Raw genomic sequence first — 23369 nt, 5'->3', positions numbered from 1 at the left:
ACAGAAGGTACTTCCCAGAGGAGTCAAAATCATTGAGATAGAAAGTAGGCTGGAGAGGAGGAGAGAAAGGGGAGTTATTGCTGAGTGGATACAGAGTTTCATCTTCTCAAGACAAAAAGATTATGGAGATGGGTGATGGTGATCGTTGTGCAATGCTATGAACATCTTTCACACCACTGCATGGTACACTAGATTGTTAAGATGGTATGTTTTACCTCATCTGTATATTTTACCACAATAATAACAATTAGGGAAAACTGTGATCATAATAAGTATGCAATGATAAGTTCTTATTTTGAGAGAGTGAGGGGGGAAAAATGCCCTGGTTCTTTTTAGAGGTCAGCATACAACCAAAATGGAGCCCACAGAAGAGGAGGGATGAGCCCAGCACAGGTCTGATTAAAGAAGGAACAAGGACATGTGTCAGATCTCAGGTCGCCTACAGCAAGACTGCTTTCAGCCCTTCCAAACACTGGTTACAGAGAGGTAGCAATGCAATTAGTTTGCTATGCACCTAGGTTCTTTAATACATTAGCTCATTTAATTCTCATAACATCCTTAAGTCATGGTAGTAAACCCAATGTATAGCCGAGGAAACAGATCCTCCATCCAACATGTCAAATGCTCATGGGCTCAGAGCCATGCTGCTCTCGTGGGGGTATTGGTTACCCACGGTGGGGTCGGGAATGCACCAGCCAGCTCATGTTGGGAAGACAGTGCCCGGAAGTACTTCTTGCCACCCCCTCTTTGACAGTGTTTCCTAAGTCTTGGAGAGCATTGGGTGAAGTCTCCATCAGTGCTGAGCACTTCACAGCCTCTTAGTTGCTGCTTTGATGAGCTTTGAGTCTCCTCGCTGTTTACCATCATGTCCACAAACTTGGTTCTCTGGCTGGCAGTGAGAGCAGCACTCATCTTCCCAGGACGACTTCTGCAATGGTCCCTGATCCCTGGTGGGTGGCATAGAGATGATTCAACCAGGGCTGGTCCTGGGCTTTCTCTTTATTTACTTATTTTATTTGATAGAGAAAGAGGGAGAGAGAGAGAATGGGCACACCAGGGCCTCCAGCCTCTGCAAACAAACTCCAGACATGTGTGTCCCACCCCTGTGCATCTGGCTAATGTGGGTCCTAGGGAATCAAACCTGGATCCTTTGGCTTTGCAGGCGAATGCCTTAACCATTAAGCCATTCCTCCAGTGATGTTCTACTCATTTTTTTAAAAAAATATATATTTTATTTATTTATTTATGTAAGAGAGAGAAAGAATGGGCACTCCAACCACTGCAAATGAACTCCAGATGCATGTGACCCCTTTGTGCATCTGGTTTATGGGGGTCCTGGAAAATCAAACCAGGAGCCTTTGCCTTTGCAGGCAAACACCTTAACCATTAAGCCATCCCTCTAGACTGTTCTATTTTTTTTTTTTTTTCTGAGTTAGGGTCTCACGCTAGCCCAGGCTGACCTGGAATTCACTCTGTAGTCTCAGGGTGGCTTTAAACTCACAGCAATCCTCCTACCTCTGCCTCCCAAGTGCTGGGATTAAAGGCGTGAGCCATCATTTTTTAAAAATTTTTTTGTTCATTTTTATTTATTTATTTGAGTGTGACAGAAAGAGACAGAGAGAGAGAGAATGAGCACGCCAGGGCTTCCAGCCACTGCTAATGAACTCCAGACATGTGTGCCCCTTGTGCATCTGGCTAACATGGGTCCTGGGGAATCGAGCCTCGAACTGGGGTCCTTAGGCTTCACAGGCAAGCGCTTAACCGTTAAGCCATCTCTCCAGCCCATGAGCCATCGTTTCTAATAAAAGTATCAAAGCCGGGCATGGTGGCTCATGCCTTTAGTCCTAGTGCTTTGGAGGCAGAGGTAGGAGGATCACTGTGAGTTTGAGGCCACCAAGAGACTACATAGTGAATTCCAGGTCAGCCTGGGCTAGGGTGAGACCCTACCTCGAAAAATTAAAAAAAAAAAAAAAAAAAAGAATAAAAGACCATTTTGTGGTGATGCCAGGGGCCAATGATCTTTCACAGTGAAGTCAAAATGTCCTAGTGCTTTAACTGTTAGTGGCCTAGCTTTTCTCATAACAGCATAACTGGGAAACACACGTGCCCTGGTCTTAAAATTCAAGATGTATGTTTTGCAAGCCCAGTTGGAAAGATCTGGAAGTAATTATTGTGCAAATAATTTTAGTAAAAGACACTTTATGCTCAAATATGTGAATACTAAAATATCATTTTCTCAGACTACTATAAATTTGTGTAGCACATAAAATTTTATCAAATGTTTTTCTATATTTATCTGGCATCAAACAACATGACGGAGCGATAGCAGAGTCCCTTCTGCTCTGAGGTAAGACCTCACTTCTCCCAGCCAAGTGCTAACGAGGCCTAATCCTGCTGGGATTCCAAGAGCAAATGAGATCAGGAGAGTTTAGGCTGGTATGGCTGGAGACAAGATTTCACTTTTCCAAAGAACAAGCCCCAATACCAAATGAATATACATATATTCATGAATATAAATAAGTATACGAAAATGGATCTGGATCTCTAGAGGTCCTTTGCTTCTCAAAAAGTGTGATTGTAGTGAGACAGACGCTCAATGGTTAAAGGTGCCTGCAAAGCCTGATGGCCTGGGTTCGCTTCCACAGGACCCATGTAAAGCTGGATGTGCAAAGTGATGCATGCATCTGGAGCTCATTTGCAGTGGCAAGAAGCCCTGGTGTGCCCATTCTCTCCCTCCCTCCCTCTCTCTCTCTCTCTCTCTCTCTCTCTCTCTCTCTCTCTCTCTCTCTCCCTCTTTATCTCTCTCTCTCTGCCCCTCCCTCCCTCTCTGCTTGCCAATAAAAAAAAAGTTAAGTGTGAATGTCAGGCCAGTAATGATAGAATCACCAGTGGGTTAAAAGTTCAGACTTGGGACTGAGGAGATGGCTCTGTATGAAGAGCTTCCTGCTCCAGCCCCAGGGCAGAAGTTCAGATCCCAGCACTGATGTAAATGTTGGGTGTGGTGGTAGGTTGTCTAGTATAATTGGTGAGTTCTAGGTTCAGTGAGAGATCTGTCTCATAAATATAAAGTGAAGAGGGCTGGAGGGATGCGTTAGTGCTTAAGGCATTTGCCTGCAAAGCCAAAGGACCCAGGTTCAATTCCCCAGGACCCACATTAGCCAGATGCACAAGGGGTCACATACATCTGGAGTTTATAGTGGCTGGAGGCCTTGGTGTGCCCATTCTCTCTGTGTCTGTCTCTCTCTCCCTCCCTCCCTCTTTCTCTGTCAAATAAATAAAAATAAAATATTAAAAGAAATAAGGCGGAGAGTTGGCTCAGCAGTTAAGGTGCTTATCTGAAAACCCTAATGACCCAAGGTAGATTCCCCCGTTCCCATGTAAAGCCAGATGCACAAAGTAGTGCACGCATCTGGAGTTCATTTGTAGCGGCTAGAGGCCCTGGCGTGCTCATTCTCTCTCTCTCTTTCCTTGCAAATAAATAAATATATATTAAAAAGTGTAAGGTAGAGAAGTGATATAAGAAGACACTTGATGTTGTCTTATAGCTTACACACATACACACACACACACACACACACACACAATTTGAGACTCTAAGGCCTCACTCAAATCTACTGAATCAGAATCTATGTTCTAACAACACCTACCAGAAACTCGTGTGCACATAAAGTTGGAGCACTCAGTTGCTGCTCTCTGAGTCTAGACTTCAGCCCTTCCAGAACGAGGTCTGCATCAGCCTCCGCTACCCCTTTGTCCTTAGCACCCACACACTGCCCAGCCCAGGGGAGATGCCTCACTAGATCACACCAACAACTGTGTCACTGGGTACCATGGGTCACTTCCTCATGCCTACTGCTCTGCCAACCAGTTAGCATCCAACCAGAAGACAGTGTGGTTTTCTACACCCCCACACCGCCAGCAATGTCTTACCCCCGTCCATCTGATAAAGGAAGAGGACTGCTTGAGAGACACACGAAAGCCTAAAGCCTGTGGTTTTCAGCCCTGCGTCTCAGCCTGCAGGGAGTGGCAACATTGTATTGTGCAACTATTTCAATGAAAACAACAGAAGTGATAAAGAAAGAGCTATTTATATCAAGTGCTACTAATTAAATGAGAAATAATGGGCCCTGCTGAGAAAGGATACAGTCGGAGAGAAAAAGACAAACTTCCTGCCAGTAAAGACTCGCGGACAATGGGGCCGTTTTCCTAGTGGGATAATTATGACTCCTGAAGTAGATTGTCCAAGGCAAGATGAGGTAAGTACCAGCAGAGTCTAATGCGCTTCCAACCCTATTATCAATGATGCCTTCACACACCAGCTCTGGGTCACAGATTCTGAAAATACTAAATGCTTAATTCAGTGCTGCCCTTTCACCCCAAAGATCTCAGGGCAAGAGAAAAATGTGTGTACCAGTCCGGCGCTCCCTGATTTAACTCTTCACTGAAATGCTGTAGGCATAAGCGAGGAGAGGGGGAAATTGTAACTCCTCGCTTCTCTTTCCCACCCAGAAGGCTATTTCCATATCAAACAGCTGTTAGAGCAACAATGTGCTCATCAAAAGGCTTGTGAAGATGATCTCCCACCCCTGCCTTATTTTTCATCAAGATCACGCTGAAAAAATATTTTAGAAGCAGGAGACTGGTGGTGTGGAGGTGAATGTCTCCTATTCAGAAAATCAATGCACATGGAGGCTTCATAAGGAGATGTTGATTTATAAGCGACTGCGTTGTTGAAAACAACTTGCTTTCTCATTAGTCAGACCTAGTTCATGGTTATGATAAAAATAAGGCAATTTAAAATACATACTTGTGGCGCATTCGTGACTTTCTAGTTGTCCTTGGGAGATCTGGGGCCTAAGTAGAAAGAATCTCAGAGAAGCTAAGGGTCTGTGAATGAGACACACACAGCAGCATGCTCAGATTCTTGGGCATAAAGTTCTGGATTTCAATCCTGGGCACAGTCTGTGAGGCACTTCTCTATGTCTGTGCATCTCATTTGGAAGATGTGGGTGACAACAGAGAGCTGTTTGTGAAGCTCAGTGATAGAGCACTTGCCTAAGATGCATGAAGCCCCAGGTTTGAACCTTAACACCACAAAATTAAACCGTCTACAGTGCCTGGGAAGAGCAGATGGTCTGTTCTATCCCTATGTGGAATACATGATGCCTAGCTGAGCTGAGTTCCGGGTACATGTTCTTGTTATAAAATTAATGGCTTCAGGGCTGGAGAAATGGCTAAGCAGTTAAGGTGCTTGCCTGCAAAGCCTAAGGACCCATGTTCAACTCTCCAGACCCCATGTAAGCCAGACACACAAAGGTGAGGCAAGTGTAAGGTTGCACATGCCCACTAGGTGGCACAGCATCTGGAGTTTGATTTCAGTGCCTGAGGCCATGGTGTGCCGATTCTTTCTCTCTGTCTGTCTCTCTGCCTTTCTCTCACTCACTCTTACAAAAAAATAATGGCTTCTGTTTGACTAAAAAAAAAAAAAATTCCAACTTTACATGAATTTATCAAGTACCTTGTGTAGGAGTGAAACAGACAAGACTGAGAAACATTAACTGGAGCCTACTTCTTGCCTTAGTGAGCTTTTCAATTCACTGGGGAAACGATACAGAGACATGAAATGATTAGGGAAAATGAAGAGAGAATATGATGACATCTAATACACGCTGGTGGCCTGAGACAGACTGATGACTCAGGAGAAGCAGGGGGGAGGGGTGGAACCCTGGGCAAGGAGGGATAAATGGGATTGTGGGAGGAGCCTGGAGGATGCCAGGATCTTTAGTAGCACCAGCGTGAGCTGCGGAGCAGTGAGAGCCTACTAACATGTGCGCTTGAACTGTCCTGGTCATCTGACAGACAGACGTTGGGAGCACGTCTGTCCTTATGACAATGGGTTACCTTCCCGGTTATTCTTAACAGTGGGGTTCATTCATTCATACATGTTTATTGAACACATAATATATGACAGGTATTGGGTGCACATGTATACACACACATACAAACAAGAAAAACCATATCCTGATTTCTTATGTGTGTGTGATGGGGGAGGCAGGTGTGCCACATTATGCACGTGGAGGTCAGAGGACCGCCTCGGGGTGTTTGTTCTCTCCTTCTACCTTCCTTTCGAGACAAGATCTCTCTTTCATATATACATATAGATATATGTATATACACAAATATATATATATATATATATACATACACACATATATATATATATATATATATTATTGACAACTTCTATACTTACAGACAATTAACCATGGTATTTCCCTCCCCCCTCCTCCACCTTCTCCTTCACAGCTCTGCTCTCTGTCATATCTCCTCTCTCTCTCCATTAGTCCTTCTTTTAGTTTGACGTCATCAACTTTTTCTCCTATTATGAGGGTCTTGTGTGGGTATTGCTAGGCACTGTGAGGTCTTGGATATTGAGGCCAAATTCTGTCTGGACAGTTGTATGTAGGGTCTTACATTTGGCTTTTACATTCTTTCCGCCACCTCTTCTGCAATGGACCCGAGACAAGACCTCTCTTGCTTTGCTACTGCATGTGGGCTAGTCCCATGGGCTTCTGCCTTCTCCTGGTTCTGCTCCTATTATCATAGGTACATTGGCACCACAGACTGTGTACCACTGATGTCTGGTTTTATATGGGTGCCGAGGAGGGTAGAACTTGGGTTGGCAGACTTGCAAGCAAACACTTTTAACCTTGGAACCACCTCACTAGCCCCCATACCTTGTTTCTTTTTTTATTGTCTACATGAGCTCATGTGCTGGACCTTCAGTCACGATGAGAACATACCTTGACTTTTACGGTGTTTGTATTCTGTGGGTATGGGTGATTTAAAAAGCATGTAATGGGGCTGGAGAGAGAGGTAAAGGCACTTGCTTTCAAAGCCTGATGGCCCCAGGACCCACATGAAGCCAGATGCACAAGGTGGTGCATGCATCTGGAGTTTGTTTGCAGCGGCAAGAGGCCCGGACATGCCCTCTCTCCTCTCTATCTCTCTCCTGCATTTAAGTATGTAAATAGATGATGCAATGTCAGTTGAGTTGAAACAGGAACAGGGAAGGATGGTAGGTGGTTATCTTACATAAAGTACTTAGGAAGCCATCCCTGTTCTCTATGAACATAGGCCTGCAGACCGGAGGGGGAGTATTCCAGGGAGAGAGGACAGCAGATGGAAAGGCACCAAGGGGCCATTATTACATTTCCCGCTTGGAAAGAAGACTTGTGGCACCTGAATGGACCTTGCAGACTGCCGCCCTAGTGCACCAGCATGCCTACCCAGATGACACAGCGATAAGCCAATCCCAAAGCAAGGTCGTGGAGGGAAGGATGTTAGCAATGCGATTGGTGCTTGCAAGCTGATGGTTCATTAATCCAGGCAGACTTAAGAATGTGTCAGATTGGTTAGGCTGTCATTCAAACTTGACCTTAGTTAGAAATTACTTTCCAACTTCCTACTTGCTTAAAAAAAAAAATCCAGTGTAAGTTATTACTGGATAAAATCATATTATTTAGTAAAAATCCATGAAGTATGCAGATTTCCATGTAAGACTGAGTACTCTACTCTCTGGAACCTTCATCTTGAGACTTCCCCCTGAATAATACCACATTATTGTCCAACACCAATAATTCAAGTGACAATGTGTTGTTACAGCTCTGTTAACCTGAAATTTTGAGCTAAATCTGTCAAAAGTTTTCAATTGTGCCTTTAAAAAAAATGTTTAGTGGTACGAAAAAAAAAAAAAATAATGCCACAGAAGTAATACGTTAAGAAACCTTTGCTTCAACATGAAGAGTTATTTTTACTTAATAATTTCTGTTAACAGCCTGGTTACGTATTCACATTTGCTCATTTTCTTAACCTGTGCTGATAAAATGTAGACGACAGCTAATATACTAACACTGGCATTTCAGCCTCCTCACGGTGGGGGGGGGATGGGATAATTATCAAGGTGTTTATATAAGTAGTATGTTCTTCAAATTCATGGTTTCTGAACCTTTCTGTCGAAAAGACTCTTGGGACACTATTGAAGGAAAAAGTGCTTTTTCCTCCTACCAGATGGATTCGTTGGCTAGGGCAATATTTTTAGTCATGCCAATAAAATGAAAGGGGGAACAGAGAACTGCAGGGTGGTTAGTGTGGGGCTATTACCAAGGCAGAAATGAGGCCAAGGAGATGATAAATGAATACCTCTCGCCCACTCCATCAGCCAGAGCCTGACCCAGACCCTTATCCCACATCTGAGCTCCAAGCAAGCCACCATTTCTCACAGCAGCACTTAATAGTGGACATGAACTTAGCCCTCCCCAAAAGGGCTCACCCACAGTCCACCCTCGGTGCTTCTCCAAACTGTAATCATTTGCTCACTCGGTAATTTTTATCAAATAGCATGTACCTTTTCCAGCCACTTATTGGCCAATTAAGTCAAGTTCTCACTGAAGGGGTCCAGCTGGCTTCAAGTTATCTTGGATGAATTGATTGAAGACATGGTGCAATCCATGAACCCAGTTTAATGATCTAGGTGATAATATTTGTAATTCTTCTCAGTCAGGGGAATTTGCCGCAGCTGTTGCCGGCAAATCCGTGCTCTGATAGACTGAAGTATCAGAAAAGCATTAATCTGCCCTCGGTTCCGCGGTGATGGGGGCATTATGGAAAGGGGAAATTTAAAATTCACTTGGCAGTGCCAAGTGAGATGATCTTTCTGACGATGTGCTTTTTATTTTATTTCACTGTGAATGTTTTCTTTAAAGGTAGAATACGGGGAAGAGATATGATTGATAATCATCTGGAGTGAGGAAATGCAAATAAATGTTCATTTAATGTCACCCCAGCAAGCAGCACATCTAATGTTTGAGATATATACATATATCCAATATATATATATATGTATATATATATGCCGCTTTCAGGCAAGAAAGTGATGTTTTCTAACTTATTGGGGTGGGGCTCTGAGGACTAAAATCATTATTTTTATATGAAGTGTTACATGGAAGACGTCACTAAGAAGAGTCTGTGTTCTTACCCCCTGGACTCACTACAATTGAAGTGGTAATGAAGAAATGTCAAACAGTGGCATGGGCCTTAAATGTATCTCCAAACACTTTTCCACACAGTGACATGTTTTTAAAAAGTAATCATTAAATAATTTGCTCGCTTGTTTCCCTGGGAGTGGATTTGTTCTCTGAGCTGCTGAAACGTTAATTCTCCTCCCTATGAAGCAAATGCTGTAAATAACACTCAGGAGGTTTGTGGGGTGTCGCCGCTTCAGAATCCTTAGAAACACTCTCCCACGGTGGGTCTGTGAAGTTTGTTTACACACTGAAAAGCTGGTTTTGATTTGCTTAGGGAAGTGGCATTTGTGATACTAATTTACACTCTGCTGAAGAGCGGCTGCCCCTCTCTTTCTGGGGAAGGAGTTCCTTTTCGCGGAGAGCTGTGATTGAACGTAGCTTTGGGGATGTGAGACTCGCTGGGAAAGGCTGACGCCTTAGATGAGATTTTGAATTCTTTCCAACGAAGCAGGAAAAACAACAGATTTAGACAGACTTATTTTCAACTTGAAAGTAGGCTTTGGTGGCAAAACTTGCTTGGAATAAGGTTGTAATTTAGATTCAAAGTTTCTAATTTCACAAAGATAGGGAACGGAAAACAAGGGCTGGTATTTTGAAAAGCATTTAAAATTTTTATTTACTTATTTATTTTTGGGTTTTCAAGGTAGGGTCTCCCTCTAGCCCGCGCTGACCTGGAATTCACTATGTAGTCTCAGGGTGGCCTCAAACTCATGGCGATCCTCCTACCTTGGCCTCCCAAGTACTGGGATTAGAGGCATATGCCACCATGCCCAGCCTAAATTTATTAATTTAAAAATTTTAAATATTTATTTATTTATTTATGAGAGACAGAGAGAGAATGGGCATGCCAGGGCCTCTAGCCACTGAAAATGAGCTCCAGATGCATGCACTACCTTATGCATCTGGCTTACATGGGACCTGGAAAATTTAACCTGGATCCTTAGGCTTTGCATACAAGTGCCTTAACTGCTAAGCCATCTCTCCAGCCCTTTATTAATTTTTTATTATTATCACGTTTTCAGCAGGATGAGCAATACCAGACAGAGGTTTGGGGTTTGGCATGAAACAAATAGAATTCTCCCTGAGTGGTTGAAAACTTTACCTTTCTTGTACTATTTTTTTTGAAAATCCTCTTTCATACATTTGTTAATGGGTTAGCCTAACTTAAATTGTTTTTTTTTTAATATTTTTGTTTTAAACATAACATCTTATCCAAATGAGATGGATAATGATAGCTGATAACAAGTGTTTCAGACAGACGTTTTATTGTCGTGAAAACATTCCAGAGAAACAGTTTAAAAGAGGAAGTATTTACGTTGGCTCACTGTTTCGAAGGCTTCACTCTGCCAGTTGGCTGGCTCCATTGTTGCTGACTCATGGTGAGTCTGTTCATCATGGTAGAAAGTGGCAAAGCAAATTTGCTCACCTCCTGGTAGTCAGGAAGCAGCAAAAACAAAAACAGAAACAAAAGATAGAAAGGAGCAGGGACAAGATATGGCTCCCAGGATACACTCCCACTGTCTTAATGCCTCCCGCTAGGTCCAACCTCCCAAAGCTTCTGTTTTGGCTTGAAAGCAAAATGTCTCCCATAACCACATGTGCTTGTGAGTAAGCCTTAAATTTGAGCCCCAGTTGGGGGAGCTTTTGGGAGGCAAAGGAGGCGTGTTGCTGGGGGCAGACCTTGAGGTTCTATAGTCCAGCCCCACTGGGTGCTCAGAGCTAGCTCACTCTTGCTGCTTCCTCCCTAATGATGTGAGAAGATGTGACGTTCAGCCTCTACTCTGCCATGATGAAATCTCCTTCAAGACTGTAAGCTGAAATAAACCTTTTCCTTCCATCCATCAGCTGCTTCCAGTCAAGTGTTTTGTCCCAGCAATGAGAAGTCAACTGCTACAGTTTTTTTTTTAATCACCTCTGATGACACCATCACAATAATGAATATATTAATTAGTCAAGTGATTGGTTAGAGCCCTGATAATCCAATCACCTCTCAATGAATGTACCTACCAGTTAGAGAACAAGTTTTCCATACTGTTGCAGTCAGGTTCGCATTGCTGGTAGAAATCACCCAACCAAGAGCACCTTGTGGGGAAAAAGAGGTTTATTTTGGCTTACAGGCTTGAGGGGGACACTCCATGATGGCAAGGGAAAGGATGACATGAGCAGAAGGTGGACATTACCCCCTGGCCAACATAATGTGGACCATAGCAACAGGAGAGTGTGCCAAACACTGGCATGGGGAAACTGGCTATAACACCCATAAGCCCACCACCAACAATACACTACCTCCAGGAGGCTTTAATTTGCAATTGCCATCAGCTGGGGAACATAGCATCCAGAATATCTAAGTTTATGGGGGAAAACCTGAATCAAGCCACTACATTCCGCCCCTGGCCCCCATAAACTGATAACAAAACATGATGTAAAATGTAATGCATTCATGTGACTTTAAAAGTCCCCATAGGTTTTATCAATTCAATGATGTTCATACATCCCCATAATCCAAGGTCTTTTAACTAAGCCATAATACCAAAATATAACCTCAAAAAAAAAAACCCATAATGACAAAGAATAAACATTCACACTGCAAAAGATGGCATTGGGCATAACAAAGAATATTCAGTCAATACAAGATTTAAAACAACCAGAGCAAACATCAAACTCTGTAGCTTCAAGTCCAACAACTCTAGCCACTGACAAATCTCCAAATCCGATAATTCTAACCAGCAACAAGTCTCTAGCATTCCAATTCCACCCCTCCAGCTAGGCTACTCAAAGTCATGGAAAACTTTATCAGGGCCAGTAGCTTTCCTTAGCAGCCATCTCATGGTCCCGGCATCTCCACTGGGTCTCCATTGCTATCCATGGTTCATCCTCATGGCCCCATGGGGTCTCCATGCAGGCAACCAGCAAACCTGCTTCACACTGCCCATGGCCATTTCCAAACCACAAGACTGTGTTGCAAACTTAATGACCCCCTCTTTCTTGCATTTCTTATACTCCACAACACCAGGTAGTGTGCCAACTTGTTAATCTAGGGGAGGGGAATAAATCAGACTTTGAAGAATAGGACACTCCTTGAGCACTCAGGCCCCTTCAAAAGACTCTACATTCTTCTTGTTGCCCCAGTGCAGGTCAGCTGGCCCAATCTCAAAGGTTGTAATCTTTCAAACAATTTGCAGGTGAATGGGCAGCACTGTAGGCCCAAAGATTTCATTTTTTCTGTGCCATATCCCTCTGCTCACACTAGTCCATTTCTACACAAAGCAACCCCGCACAATTTCTCAAGACACAGGCATAACAGCAAGCCTCATACAAACTGCTAGCCCAGTCCAAGCAAAGCTCTTTCTCACCCTCATAAGCCAAACCTCACAGTCCATAGTTCTTACTGCATTCAGGTCTTTCAACCCTGACCAGAATGGTCCATCAAGCAGTACTTACAGCACTTCAAGGCATCTCTTAAGCCAAATTTTCAACTCCTTCCACATTCCTCTTGAAAATCAGCTCCAAAACGCCAAAGCTACACAACCAGGTGTCTAGCAGCAATCCCGCTCCTGGAACCACTTTACTGTTGCAGTCAGGTTTGCATTGCTGGTAGAAATCACCCAACCAAGAGCACCTTGTTGGGAAAAAGAGGTTTATTTTGGCTTAGAGGCTTAAGGGGGACACTCCATGATGTCAGGGAAAACAACGACATGAGCAGAGGATGGACATCACCCCCTGGCCAACGTAATGTGGACCATAGCAACAGGAGAGTGTGCCAAACACTGGCATGGGGAAACTGGCTATAACACCCTTAAGCCTGCCCCAACAATACACCGCCTCCAGGAGACTTCAATTTCCAATTGCCATCAGCTGGGGAACCTAGCATGCAGAACATCTAAGTTTATTGGGATACCTGAATCAAACCACCACACATATATTAATAGCCAAACCATAACAAAACACTTGTCACATGCCAGGCTCTATACTAAGGGTGGCAGAGTGATGTGGATGAAAGCAGCATTGGTTCCCAGGAGCACCAAGTGTCCATTCCTGCTTCTTTGTCTCCAGTTTGGTCCAAGCTATTCATGGCGTCAACACTGAATCAACTATAATGACACGGGGAAGAGAAGACACACTGGAAAAGTTACACAGTCACCAAGTGTCAGAGTCCAGGGTTCCAACCAGGCAGGCTGGACCCAGTGTACACTCTTCCTGCTGCGTGGTATTTTCCTTCTGGCCACTAAACACAAAGTCTCCAGGCCTCTCTGGTTAGCTTCTCTGCATGCTCGCATTGTTCCTTCCACAGGAAAGGAATTTTGGAAGGGAGTGTCATCACACCACAGCCATTCCTCTTCTTTGTCTCTAGGTGGCCTTGTCTTAGGCCCGTGACTGAGGCCTGTCTAACATCCAAACAGCCCCAGACATGTTTCACATTTGCTTTTGAATCATCAAAATGTTAGCAAAGTGTCAAAAGGGGAAAGAGTCTGCTCTTAGATACAGATAAATACAGGTCAACCTCAAAAATAATGAAATGTCAAGTTGACCTTGAATTCATGTCTCCTCGATTCTGATTCTTCTTGAAGCGTACTTTATTTCATTGAAACATGGATAAACATTTCTCTTGCCACGTGATTTCAAGTTATTCTTGGTGTCAAAGAGTCTATTTTGTCTAAATCTGGTATGGTAACAGCTGTTGAAAAATACACTGACAAGAAGAGCTGGTGTGGAAATAGGGACTTCAGAAGCAAGAAAACTAAACATCGTCACGTGCCACTTAAGGACACATTCTGAGAAATGTGTCATTAGGCAATTTTATCACTGTGCGAACACATTGTAAGGACATCATAGACTATTCCTACGCAAACCTAGATGATGACAGTCAACGTCTTGATCTGGCCTGACGTGGCACACTGCTTGAAGTGAACTTTTTTTGTTTATGAGTAGGAAAAATCAAATAATGAGAAAAGACATATTAAACACATAAAACAGAACATAGTTGTTTGCTACCTTTATCAAGTATTAGTCAATGGACTTAATTATAAGTCTTTACTTGGGTATGCTAAGCAGTACAGTAATATTACTGACAACACCACCATCACAAACATGTGGTTAATACCATTCACGATGGGACCTCTATAGCACCAATAGATGATAGGAACATTTCAGTTTGTCATAATCCTACGGAATCACTGTCATGTCATGCTGTCCACTGGTGAGCTAGACCTCATTGTTATGGTCATCACTGTACCTATGAAAACCATCCATAACATCATCTGAACTCGACAATGAAGACAGGGTTTACACTCATGCTAGTTTTTACTTTTTTTTTTTTTTTTTACTGCCTGTGGCGTTCCTTCCAAATGTTAGTCAACATTTCTTTTCTTTTCTTTTTTTCAAGGTGGGGTCTCACTCTGGCCCAGGCTGACCTGGAATTCATTATGTAGTCTCAGGGTGGCCTCGAACTCATGGTGGTCCACCTACCTTTGCCTTTCCAGTGCTGGGATTAAAGGCATGGGCTACCACGCCCTGCTCAACATTTTTTTTTTTTTAATGCATTAGCTGTGCCAGGCATGGAGGTACACTCCTTTAATCCCAGCACTTGGGAGGCAGAGGTAGGAGCATCACCATGAGTTCAAGGCCACCCTGAGACTACATAGTGAATTCCAGGTCAGTCTGAGCTAGTGTGACACCCTACCTTGAAAAACCAATAATAACAATAATAATAATAATAATAAAATAAATGCATGATTTGAGTCAGCTTCTCTCTCTGTTTCTCTCTCTCTCTGTCTCCTTCCTGACTCCAGACACAATGTGACCAGCCAGCTAGATCTGCTGTAGCTATCATGCCTTTCCCTCCATGGTGGACTATGTCCTTAAAAGTGAGCCCAAAAAAGCTGGGTGTGGTGGAGCACGCCTTTAATCCCAGCACTCGGGAGCCAGAAGTAAGGAGGATCACTGTGAGTTTGAGGCCACCCTGAGACTACATAGTTAATTCCAGGTTAGCCTGGACCAGAGTGAGACATTACATTACCTTGAAAAATCAAAAAAAAAAAAAAAAAAAAAGTGAGCCAAAGTAAATCTTCATTCTTGAAGGTTTTTTTTTTCCAAGTATTTTAGTGTAACAACAAGAAAAGTAACTAATAAATAAGTGCTCATGTATTTATTGGATACCAATGAATGAATAAATAAATTTATTATATACGCAGGGGAAAAAGTATTTTGTTTCAAATTAATTAATTTTTGGAAGAACTTTAGGTTCCAAACAAAATTGCAACCATTATGTTATTTACCTTTTGTACACCGTTATGACTTTACAGTGTATTTCAAAGGCTGCACATGGGATAAATGCCATTACTCTAACAGCTTGTGGAAACTTTGTGTCTTCTAGAATTTTCTAAGGTAGCAGTTTAGGACACAAAAATACTCATATTTGGAGATTCACTCAGTTGTTCTCAGTATAGTCATGTAGTCAGTGACAGACAATACAATGGAGCTGAGAAGTTTCTGTCACCTGATGTCATAACATCATCTAATTAATTTCTCACATGCATTGTGGACACAGGTCACAGTGAACACACAATTATGTATAGCACATAATACTTGATTATAAATGACCATATTGCTGGTTTATGTATTTACTATACTGTACTTTTCATCCTTATTTTAGAGTATATTCTTTCTATTTTTTAAATATATATTTATTTATTTGAGAAAGAGATACAGAAATATGCAGGGAGAGAGAGAGAGAATGGATGACCAGGGCCTCCAGCCACTGTAAATGAACTCCAGATGCATGCGCCCCCTTGTGCATCTGGCTTATGTGGTTCCTGGGGAGTCCGACCGAGGTCCTTTGGCTTTGCAGGCAAGCTCCTTAACTGCTAAGCCATCTCTCCAGCCCAATTCTTTCTAATTTTAACCAGGCATAATTACTGCTGAACAGTATGCCATGTTACACAGCAGTAGCTTCATAGCCTCATACATGCAGTGCGTCATGTCTATGAAGCTTCATTTTCTCTTGTCCTTGATTTAGTCTCATATGGCTCTACCCATCATTTAGCATATCGCTAAGAGCCTCACGCTATTATATGTGTGTGTGTGTGTGTGTTAGATAGCCTCAGTGTGTAGTACTTGATACTATCTAGTACTGTGTAAGTCCCCTCTGTGGTATTCATACAGAAATGAAATTGCTCAACAATGCATTGTTCAGAATGTATCCTTATCATTAATTAATGAATGACTGTACTTCCTATGCTCTAACTAATCTTCAATTATACCAGATGAAATTCTCTGAGGGGCTGGAGAGAGGTCTTCGTGGTTAAAGACGTTTGCTAGCCAAGCCTGAAGGTTTGGATTCAATTCCCCAGTGCTCATGTAAAGCCAGTTGCACAAAGGGGCACCTGCATCTGGAGTTTGTTTGCAGTGGTAAGGGGCCCTGGTGTGCCCATTCCTCTCTCTCTCTCTCTGTTTCTCTCTCCTGGAAAATAAATAAATAAATATTTTAAAAATTAATTCTCTGAAACCTCCCAATTATCCAGTTAATTTACATCTATGTAGAAACACCAGTTTCTATGATATTTTAGAATTAGTTCTGTTTTCTAATACACTAAGTATAGATAGATATAGATAGAACCATCATAATAGATACAACCATTATAAGCAAAATCTCTTTGGAATATGAAACACTTTGAATATTAAGAGGATTGGCTAGACATGGTGGTACACACCTGTTATTTCAGCTACTTTGGGGGTTGAGACAGGAGTGTGAAAAGTTCAAGGCTAGCCTAGGCAACATAAATTCTGTCACAATGAAATTTCAAAAGGGCTGAAGATGTAGCCCAGTGGCCCTAGATTCATTCCCTAGTAACAACAACAACAATAAAAATGTGTAAAGGAGCCATGTTACCAAAATGTTTAATTGGGAAGCCTACTATATGGAGGGGGAAAATGTTGTCTTAGAATGAATATATATATATATATATATATATATATATATATATATATATATATATATATATATATATATATGTATATATATATATATATATAATTGATGCTATGAAACTAAATACTGAACTAAAGACAATAAATGCATTAGAAAGAGCATAAAGATACAGAGAAAGAAAGGATCGCATAGTAGGGGGTGCATCTCTAAGGGAATGTTGTGGTCTGGACATGACGTGAGCATGTACCCCCAAAGGTTTGTGTGTGGGAATCTTGGTCCCTGGTGTGGCTGTGCTGAGAGGTGACAGATACATGTGATGTAAGGCTTAGTGAAGGTGATTAGTCATAGGGCCACCACTCTCAGAAGGGATCCCAAATATAATGGGAACAGATTAATGCTTCTGAGAGCTGGATGCTACAATATGAAGCCATTCCTTATACTTGACCACTTCTGCCCCAAACTGGTTCCTTCTTGGCTTCTCCACCATGTTGTGATGCTGGAGACCCTTACCAAATTTCAGGGCCATGCTACATGAACTTTCCAGAAAGCAGAATCAAGAACCACATGAACCTTTAATACCTAGCATCAGGTACTTTCTTACAGCAACTATGTGGGGAATGACTATAATCAGGGGAAAGGGATTCCTGTCCTGATGAGAATCTTTGTGAATGAAGGTAAAATATACAAAGGAGACAATGGGGGAAAAGTGTCATCAAGAGGGTCAGATGTATGCTTGCTTCAGCAGCACATATACTAAAATTGGAATGATACTGAGATTAGCATGGCCCCTGCACAGGGGTGACATGCAAATTTGTGAAGCATTCCATATTTAAAAAAAAATTGCTGGAGAAATGGCTTGACGGTTGCTTGCCTGAGAAGCCTAAGGACCGATGTTCTCCAGATCCCTCCTTAGCCAGATGCCCAAGGGTGAGGCAAGCGCAAGGTCGCACATGCCCACTAGGTGGCACAAGCATCTGGAGTCCAATTGCAGTGGCTGAGGCCCTGGCACACCAATTCAGCAGTTAAAGTCACTTGCTTGCCATGTCTGCCAGCCTGGGTTCGATTCCCCAGGACCTGCGTACAAAAACAGATGCATAAAATAGTGCATGCATCTGGAGTTCATTTGCAGAGGCAAGAGGCCCTGACATATTCTCTCTTTTTCTCTCCCTCCCTCCTTATCTCCTTCTCTCTAATAAATATTTATAAATGTTTTTAAAAGGTCCAGGGTCAAGCCTGGCATGCTGGCACACACCTTTAATCCCAGCACTTGGGAGGCAGAGGTAGGTGGATGGCTGTGAGTTTGAGGCCACCCTGAGTCTACATAGTGAAATCCAGGTCAGCTTGGGCTAGGGTGAGACCCTACCTTGAAAAACCAAAAAAAAAAAAAAAAAAAAAAGTTTAGGGATATTTCACATTAAGACACAACAACTCCAAGAGCTAGACTTAGATCTCCATGGAGAGAAAACTTCCTGGTGATGGTACCCTTCGAAGTGCCACGAATCAATCAATCAATCAATCAATCAATCAATCAATCAATCAATCTCTCTCACAAGTACACACAAGTGTCTATTACAGCCACGTGGGTTAGTCAGCAGTGACACAGGGTGACCCACTTTTGTGACAAACACCGTTTGAGACCCTGGAAAATGCTTGCCTGTCTTCTAAACAGCCGCAAGACTAAAGCCAGGAAGATTTGTGGCTATGAGCCCCATCTACCTCAGAAACAGACAGGGAGTGCCCTGGCATGTGGGGAGGATGGGGGCTGCGGAAGCACTTTTAGATGAGGAAAACAAGTTGCCTGTCTAAGGCTTTCCCTGGGGTGGGAGGAGGGATGTGGATGAAAGCAGCATTGGTTCCCAGGAGCACCAGGTGTCCATCTTCCTGCTTCTTTGTCTCCAGTTTGGTCCAAGCTATTCATGGCGTCAACACTGAATCAACTATAATGACACGGGGAAGAGAAGACACACTTTACAATGCACAACGCTCACACATGACCGTGTGCATGTCTACCTGTAACCGAGAGGAAGCATTGACAACTGGATGGAGTCTGAATGCTTGGACTGCAAATAGTTTTATATCTGTGGTGGTTAAATTCTATTATCAACTTGATCAAATGAGGAATCAAGTAGGAAACATGCCTCTTGGGTACGTGTGTGGGGGTGTTTCCAGGAAGAATTGAGATGGAGGGAGGAAGACTGTGGTGGTTTGATTCAGGTGGCCCCCATAAATTTAGGTGTTCTGAATGCTGGGTTCCCAGCTGATGGAGATTTGGGGATTAACGCCTCCTGGAGGCAGTGTATTGTTGGGGGCGGGCTTATGGGTGTTATAGAAAGTGTCTGCTTGCCAGTGTTTGGCACACTCTCCTGCTGCTATGGTCCACCTTATATTGGCCAGGGGGTGATGACCACCCTCTACTCATGCCACCGTTTCCCCTGCCATCATGGAGCTTCTCCTCGAGCCTATAAGCCAAAATAGACCTCTTTTCTTCCCCCACAAGCTGCTCTTGGTTGGGTGATTTCTACCAGCAATGTGAACCGAACTGCAACAAAGACTTTCCTCCAGAGCAGGGCAGGGAGGGGTGTGTTCCTGAGGTGGACCATAGATAAAGAAGTTCTAGGAGATGGATCACAATGCCTTTTGCCTGGCTGCCTGTGCATTTCTTGCTGGTGTGTGGATGTGCCCTGTTGCTTCTATCCTTTGTGGACACAGGAACGCAAGTTGTCAGCCTTCCACTATGCACTGAAGACCAGTGGCTCCCTGGAAATCTTCGAGACCACGAGTGCCAGCTTGTGACTGGTGAGGCATAGCAGCCTCAGCACTGAGCAGCTACTGGGTTCTCTCTAGCCTGCAGACAGCTATTTTTGGACTACCCAGCTTGTATCCTGTAAACTAATCTAATAAACTCCCTTTTATGAGGTCCATAAATTCTATCAGTTTTGTTCCTCTAGAGAACCCTGACTTAGACCATATCTGAGAGCCGGTGGTAGCCATGCAATTGATGGTCATGCTGGGGTTACAGAAGCCCATTACAGCTTCTGGCTTTTACATGGAGTGTAGAGATATGAACTCAGATACTTTTGAATAGGTGGGTTTATCCACTGAGCCCTTTCTCCACTCCCTGATTTCTTTTATAGTAACCTAACTGGAATAACTGGGAATTTTGAAACAAGGACATATGAAATACCTTATATATGTATGTAGCCATTCCTTTGAAAGATAGTCCTTTAACATATTCATGTAAGAAATTACAGAAGTGAGTTCAACTTAAAAGTTTTCATTTTCGGTGCTGATGCTATGTTGTCTCATGTTAGTGCATTGCAGTTTTGAGTACTTGTTAAGTTTATCTGTAAAGCAATTTCCTAGTTTCAATATTGATTTAAGAACATTCTCCACAATTCCAGTTTCACCTTCCTTACAAGAATGAAGGTTCTTGGCTAAATGTATATACTATGCTCATCAAGCTGCCAGTAAGCACTTCTCTTAATGTTCATACCCATATATTAATGCTACTCTCACTTTTGGTAGAGAACCTACACTTTTCAGATGGCAGTGATCTTGGGATGACTCAGAAGGTATCATGGTGCTGGAAAGAAGTGACAGGAGTGCTCAGTACTACAATATCTCTATCACACCTTCCAAGGCTCAGGGTCCATTGTGGAAGAGGTGGTGGAAAGAATGTAAGAGCCAAAGGAAGGGTAGGACTCCTTACAACGTGCTCCTCCAGACACAAAATGGTCTGGATATCCATGACCTCACAGTGCCTGACACTACCTACACAAGACCATCATAATAGGAGGAAAAGATCATGACATCAAAATAAAAGAGAGACTGATTGAGAGGGGGAGGGGATATGATGGAGAATGAAGTTTCAAAGGGGAAAGTAGGGGGAGGGAGGGCATTACCATGGGATATTTATAATCATGGAAGTTGTTAATAAAAATAAATTAATTGAAAAAAGAATGAAGGTTCTCCAAAGTATGTATGTATATATATACACACACACAAACGCACACACACACACATGGTGCAAGAGGTAAGTCAGTAGAGCTCTTGTAAAAATCTTGGCTCTATCAATACAATTAGCTGTTTTGTTGAAATAAAAGCAAGACAAGTCAATTTTATGTAACAAATATATAATAGCTAATGAATTATGCATGTCTTTATTACTCATCAAGTATTATCAGCTCGTCAACAGAGCACTCAGACATGCACAATGATAATTAATTCAGTCATCCCTGGTATTTTGCTATCATGCCAAACATAGTATTACTCACATTTTTCACTTTTGTCATGATGAATACTTATTTGTCAAGGTAAAAAAGATAGAACATAGTGGAGTCTTCAGCTTTATTTAAAACTTCTAAATGTTTAGGCAAATGATCCAGAGGCCTCCATTTGTTTTTGACTTGCTTTGGGCTCTATGAAAGTGAGGATCATGTCCTCTGTGTGGAAGGAAAATGGAGTCAACCTTGGGCTGTTCCTCCCCAGATGAATCACTCTACAGGATAACAGAAGAAAGACCCTTGGGCAGGCCAAGTTGGGATTTCACACATCTTCCTCTTTCTCATCTCCAGCAGGAGAGGCACACACATTCTCAATGATGTCCAACAATTTTTAACAAGAGGATAAACCTCTGTAGCAACATTTAAAAATGCAAATGCACAATTAAGGTGACACCTTAATGTGAATGGCTTTTAGTTGGTGTAATTAATTTTTCGGTTCATCAGCCTCCTCTGCAATCATTACTAATGAAGAGAGTACTATGATTTCACTGAGGGGTGGCTGTTTGCATTGTCCAGTTGGTAATGTTCGCTTTGGAGAGCACACAGGGGGTCGAGAGAAGTCCTCAAAGTAGAAGGGCTGGGAGAGGCTGGTATCCATCCGGCACTTCTCTGCCTCACCAGACCACATCCCAGGGCCACGTGGAGTCAGCTAGAGGGTGCACCTCTCCCACTCTTGCCAAGCTGCTGTTTAGTCTATCTGGGACCTTGTGCGCATGTTCAGTCAGGCCCAAATGGTGACCGAGATATGGCTGCTGTCTGTGGTTACTATCAGCAAGAGACACTTCACAAGTTTCATCTCATCCTTTCAGCAACCCTGAAAGACAAGCATGTTTTTTTTTCCCCCCTGACTTTCTGGTAAAGAATGCCGAAGCTAAGAAGTTAAATAACCTATCTGAACTTCCGAGCTTCTCTGATTAAAAACTCCCACACTCAGGGCTGGGGAGATGGCTCAGCAGGGAAAGTGCTGTTATGCAAGTAAGAGGACTTGAGTTTAGACCCCCAGTTCTCCCCACATACAAATGCTAGACAGACTTAGCCGCCCACCTGTACTCCCAGCGTCGAGAGGCAGAGAGAGGTCTGGGGAGAGCGGGCTAGTTGAGACCACGGGCTCTGAGTTCAAGGGAGTGACGTCTTAGTGAATAATGTGAAGAGAAATCAAGGAAGGCACCTGACATCAACCTCTGACCTCTGTACACACACACACACACACACACACACACACACACACACACACCACATACATGCCAAAAATAAAAGCAAACACACCTGTTCTATTGGACAGCAGGGTGCTGTTTTCTCGCAGTTTGGCCAGTTCAATGACACGGTGGCTGTTTTTGTAGCTCACAGTTTCATATTTAAGTGCTTCAGGAAGGGCCCCACATCTGCAGGGAGAATCAGATGATACCTACACCACGTGGGCTCGGCCAGGAAGACAGAAGTTACCCATATGCCCTTCAAGTATTAAGGGTTTTACTGCAGAAAATTCAAGTTACAGCCAATCGTAAAAGGTATAGGGACAGAGAACATCAGCCAGTCACCCTAAAAGAGGCCATTCCCCAGTGTGTGAGCAACAGCCACTCCAAACTTGAGTAACCTGTGGAGGATAACTCTTACCTTCCGTGTCTGTGTGAGACATAATCGACGTCATATTTTAGATTCTCGCCTGGGAGATTCCGGAACCTCACAGGTGCCCTGCTTGCAGAAGTAGGTGCATCCCGAGTGTGGCTTCTCCTGTACAACCTGCCACTTCTACAGGAACGTCTCTTACAGGAAGTGACTCCCACTGCCTGTGCCATAAGAGGAAGGGCATGCCGGGAGGTGTAGTTTCGGAGCAGAAGAGGGTTGTGGCGAGGTTGAACCGAGACACTCCAGCAAAAACACGAAGCCCCTTCCCTCTGCAGTGATGTGTGCCTACTGTCCTCCTTAGTTTGCAGAGAGTTGAGAAGTACAAGCTACAAGGACTCTTGTTGCTGTGGGGAAATATAGAAGATTGGGCTCAGTGCCATACTGCCAGGTGCTCTGGTGGGGGAAGCAGGAGCATCATTGAAGTTGGGGAGTCTAAGGTCCGCTTGG

General features: G+C 43.2%; 1 protein-coding gene and 1 pseudogene across 1 annotated transcript; one reads left to right on the top strand and one right to left on the bottom strand.

Moving 5' to 3' along the window:
* Positions 1-633: 633 nt before the first annotated feature.
* On the bottom strand, positions 634-23092 carry LOC123456068. The gene is made up of 3 exons (XM_045138694.1): positions 22911-23092; positions 22563-22678; positions 634-947 (listed from the first exon to the last, which is right to left on the bottom strand). The coding sequence occupies exons 1-3, from the start codon at positions 23090-23092 to the stop codon at positions 634-636; spliced, it is 612 nt and encodes a 203-aa protein (XP_044994629.1).
* On the top strand, positions 17747-17846 carry LOC123456114 (annotated as a pseudogene).
* Positions 23093-23369: the final 277 nt, after the last annotated feature.

Source organism: Jaculus jaculus, chromosome 19 (assembly GCF_020740685.1).
Source record: "Jaculus jaculus isolate mJacJac1 chromosome 19, mJacJac1.mat.Y.cur, whole genome shotgun sequence".
NCBI lineage: Eukaryota > Metazoa > Chordata > Mammalia > Rodentia > Dipodidae > Jaculus > Jaculus jaculus.
Note: the sequence above shows the minus strand (reverse complement) of the source record. Positions and strands in the feature narration are given on the sequence as shown.

Bases quoted from the DNA above. Each gene is read 5' to 3' on its own strand.
- LOC123456068 (XM_045138694.1), bottom strand. From the start codon at position 23,092: ATGGCACAGGCAGTGGGAGTCACTTCCTGTAAGAGACGTTCCTGTAGA. The intron at 22,679-22,910 runs GTAAGAGTTATC...TTCTCCCTGCAG, and splicing joins GTCTCACACAGACACGGAAG to ATGTGGGGCCCTTCCTGAAG. The intron at 948-22,562 runs GTGTGTTTGCTT...GCCACCCACCAG, and splicing joins CCTGCTGTCCAATAGAACAG to GGATCAGGGACCATTGCAGA.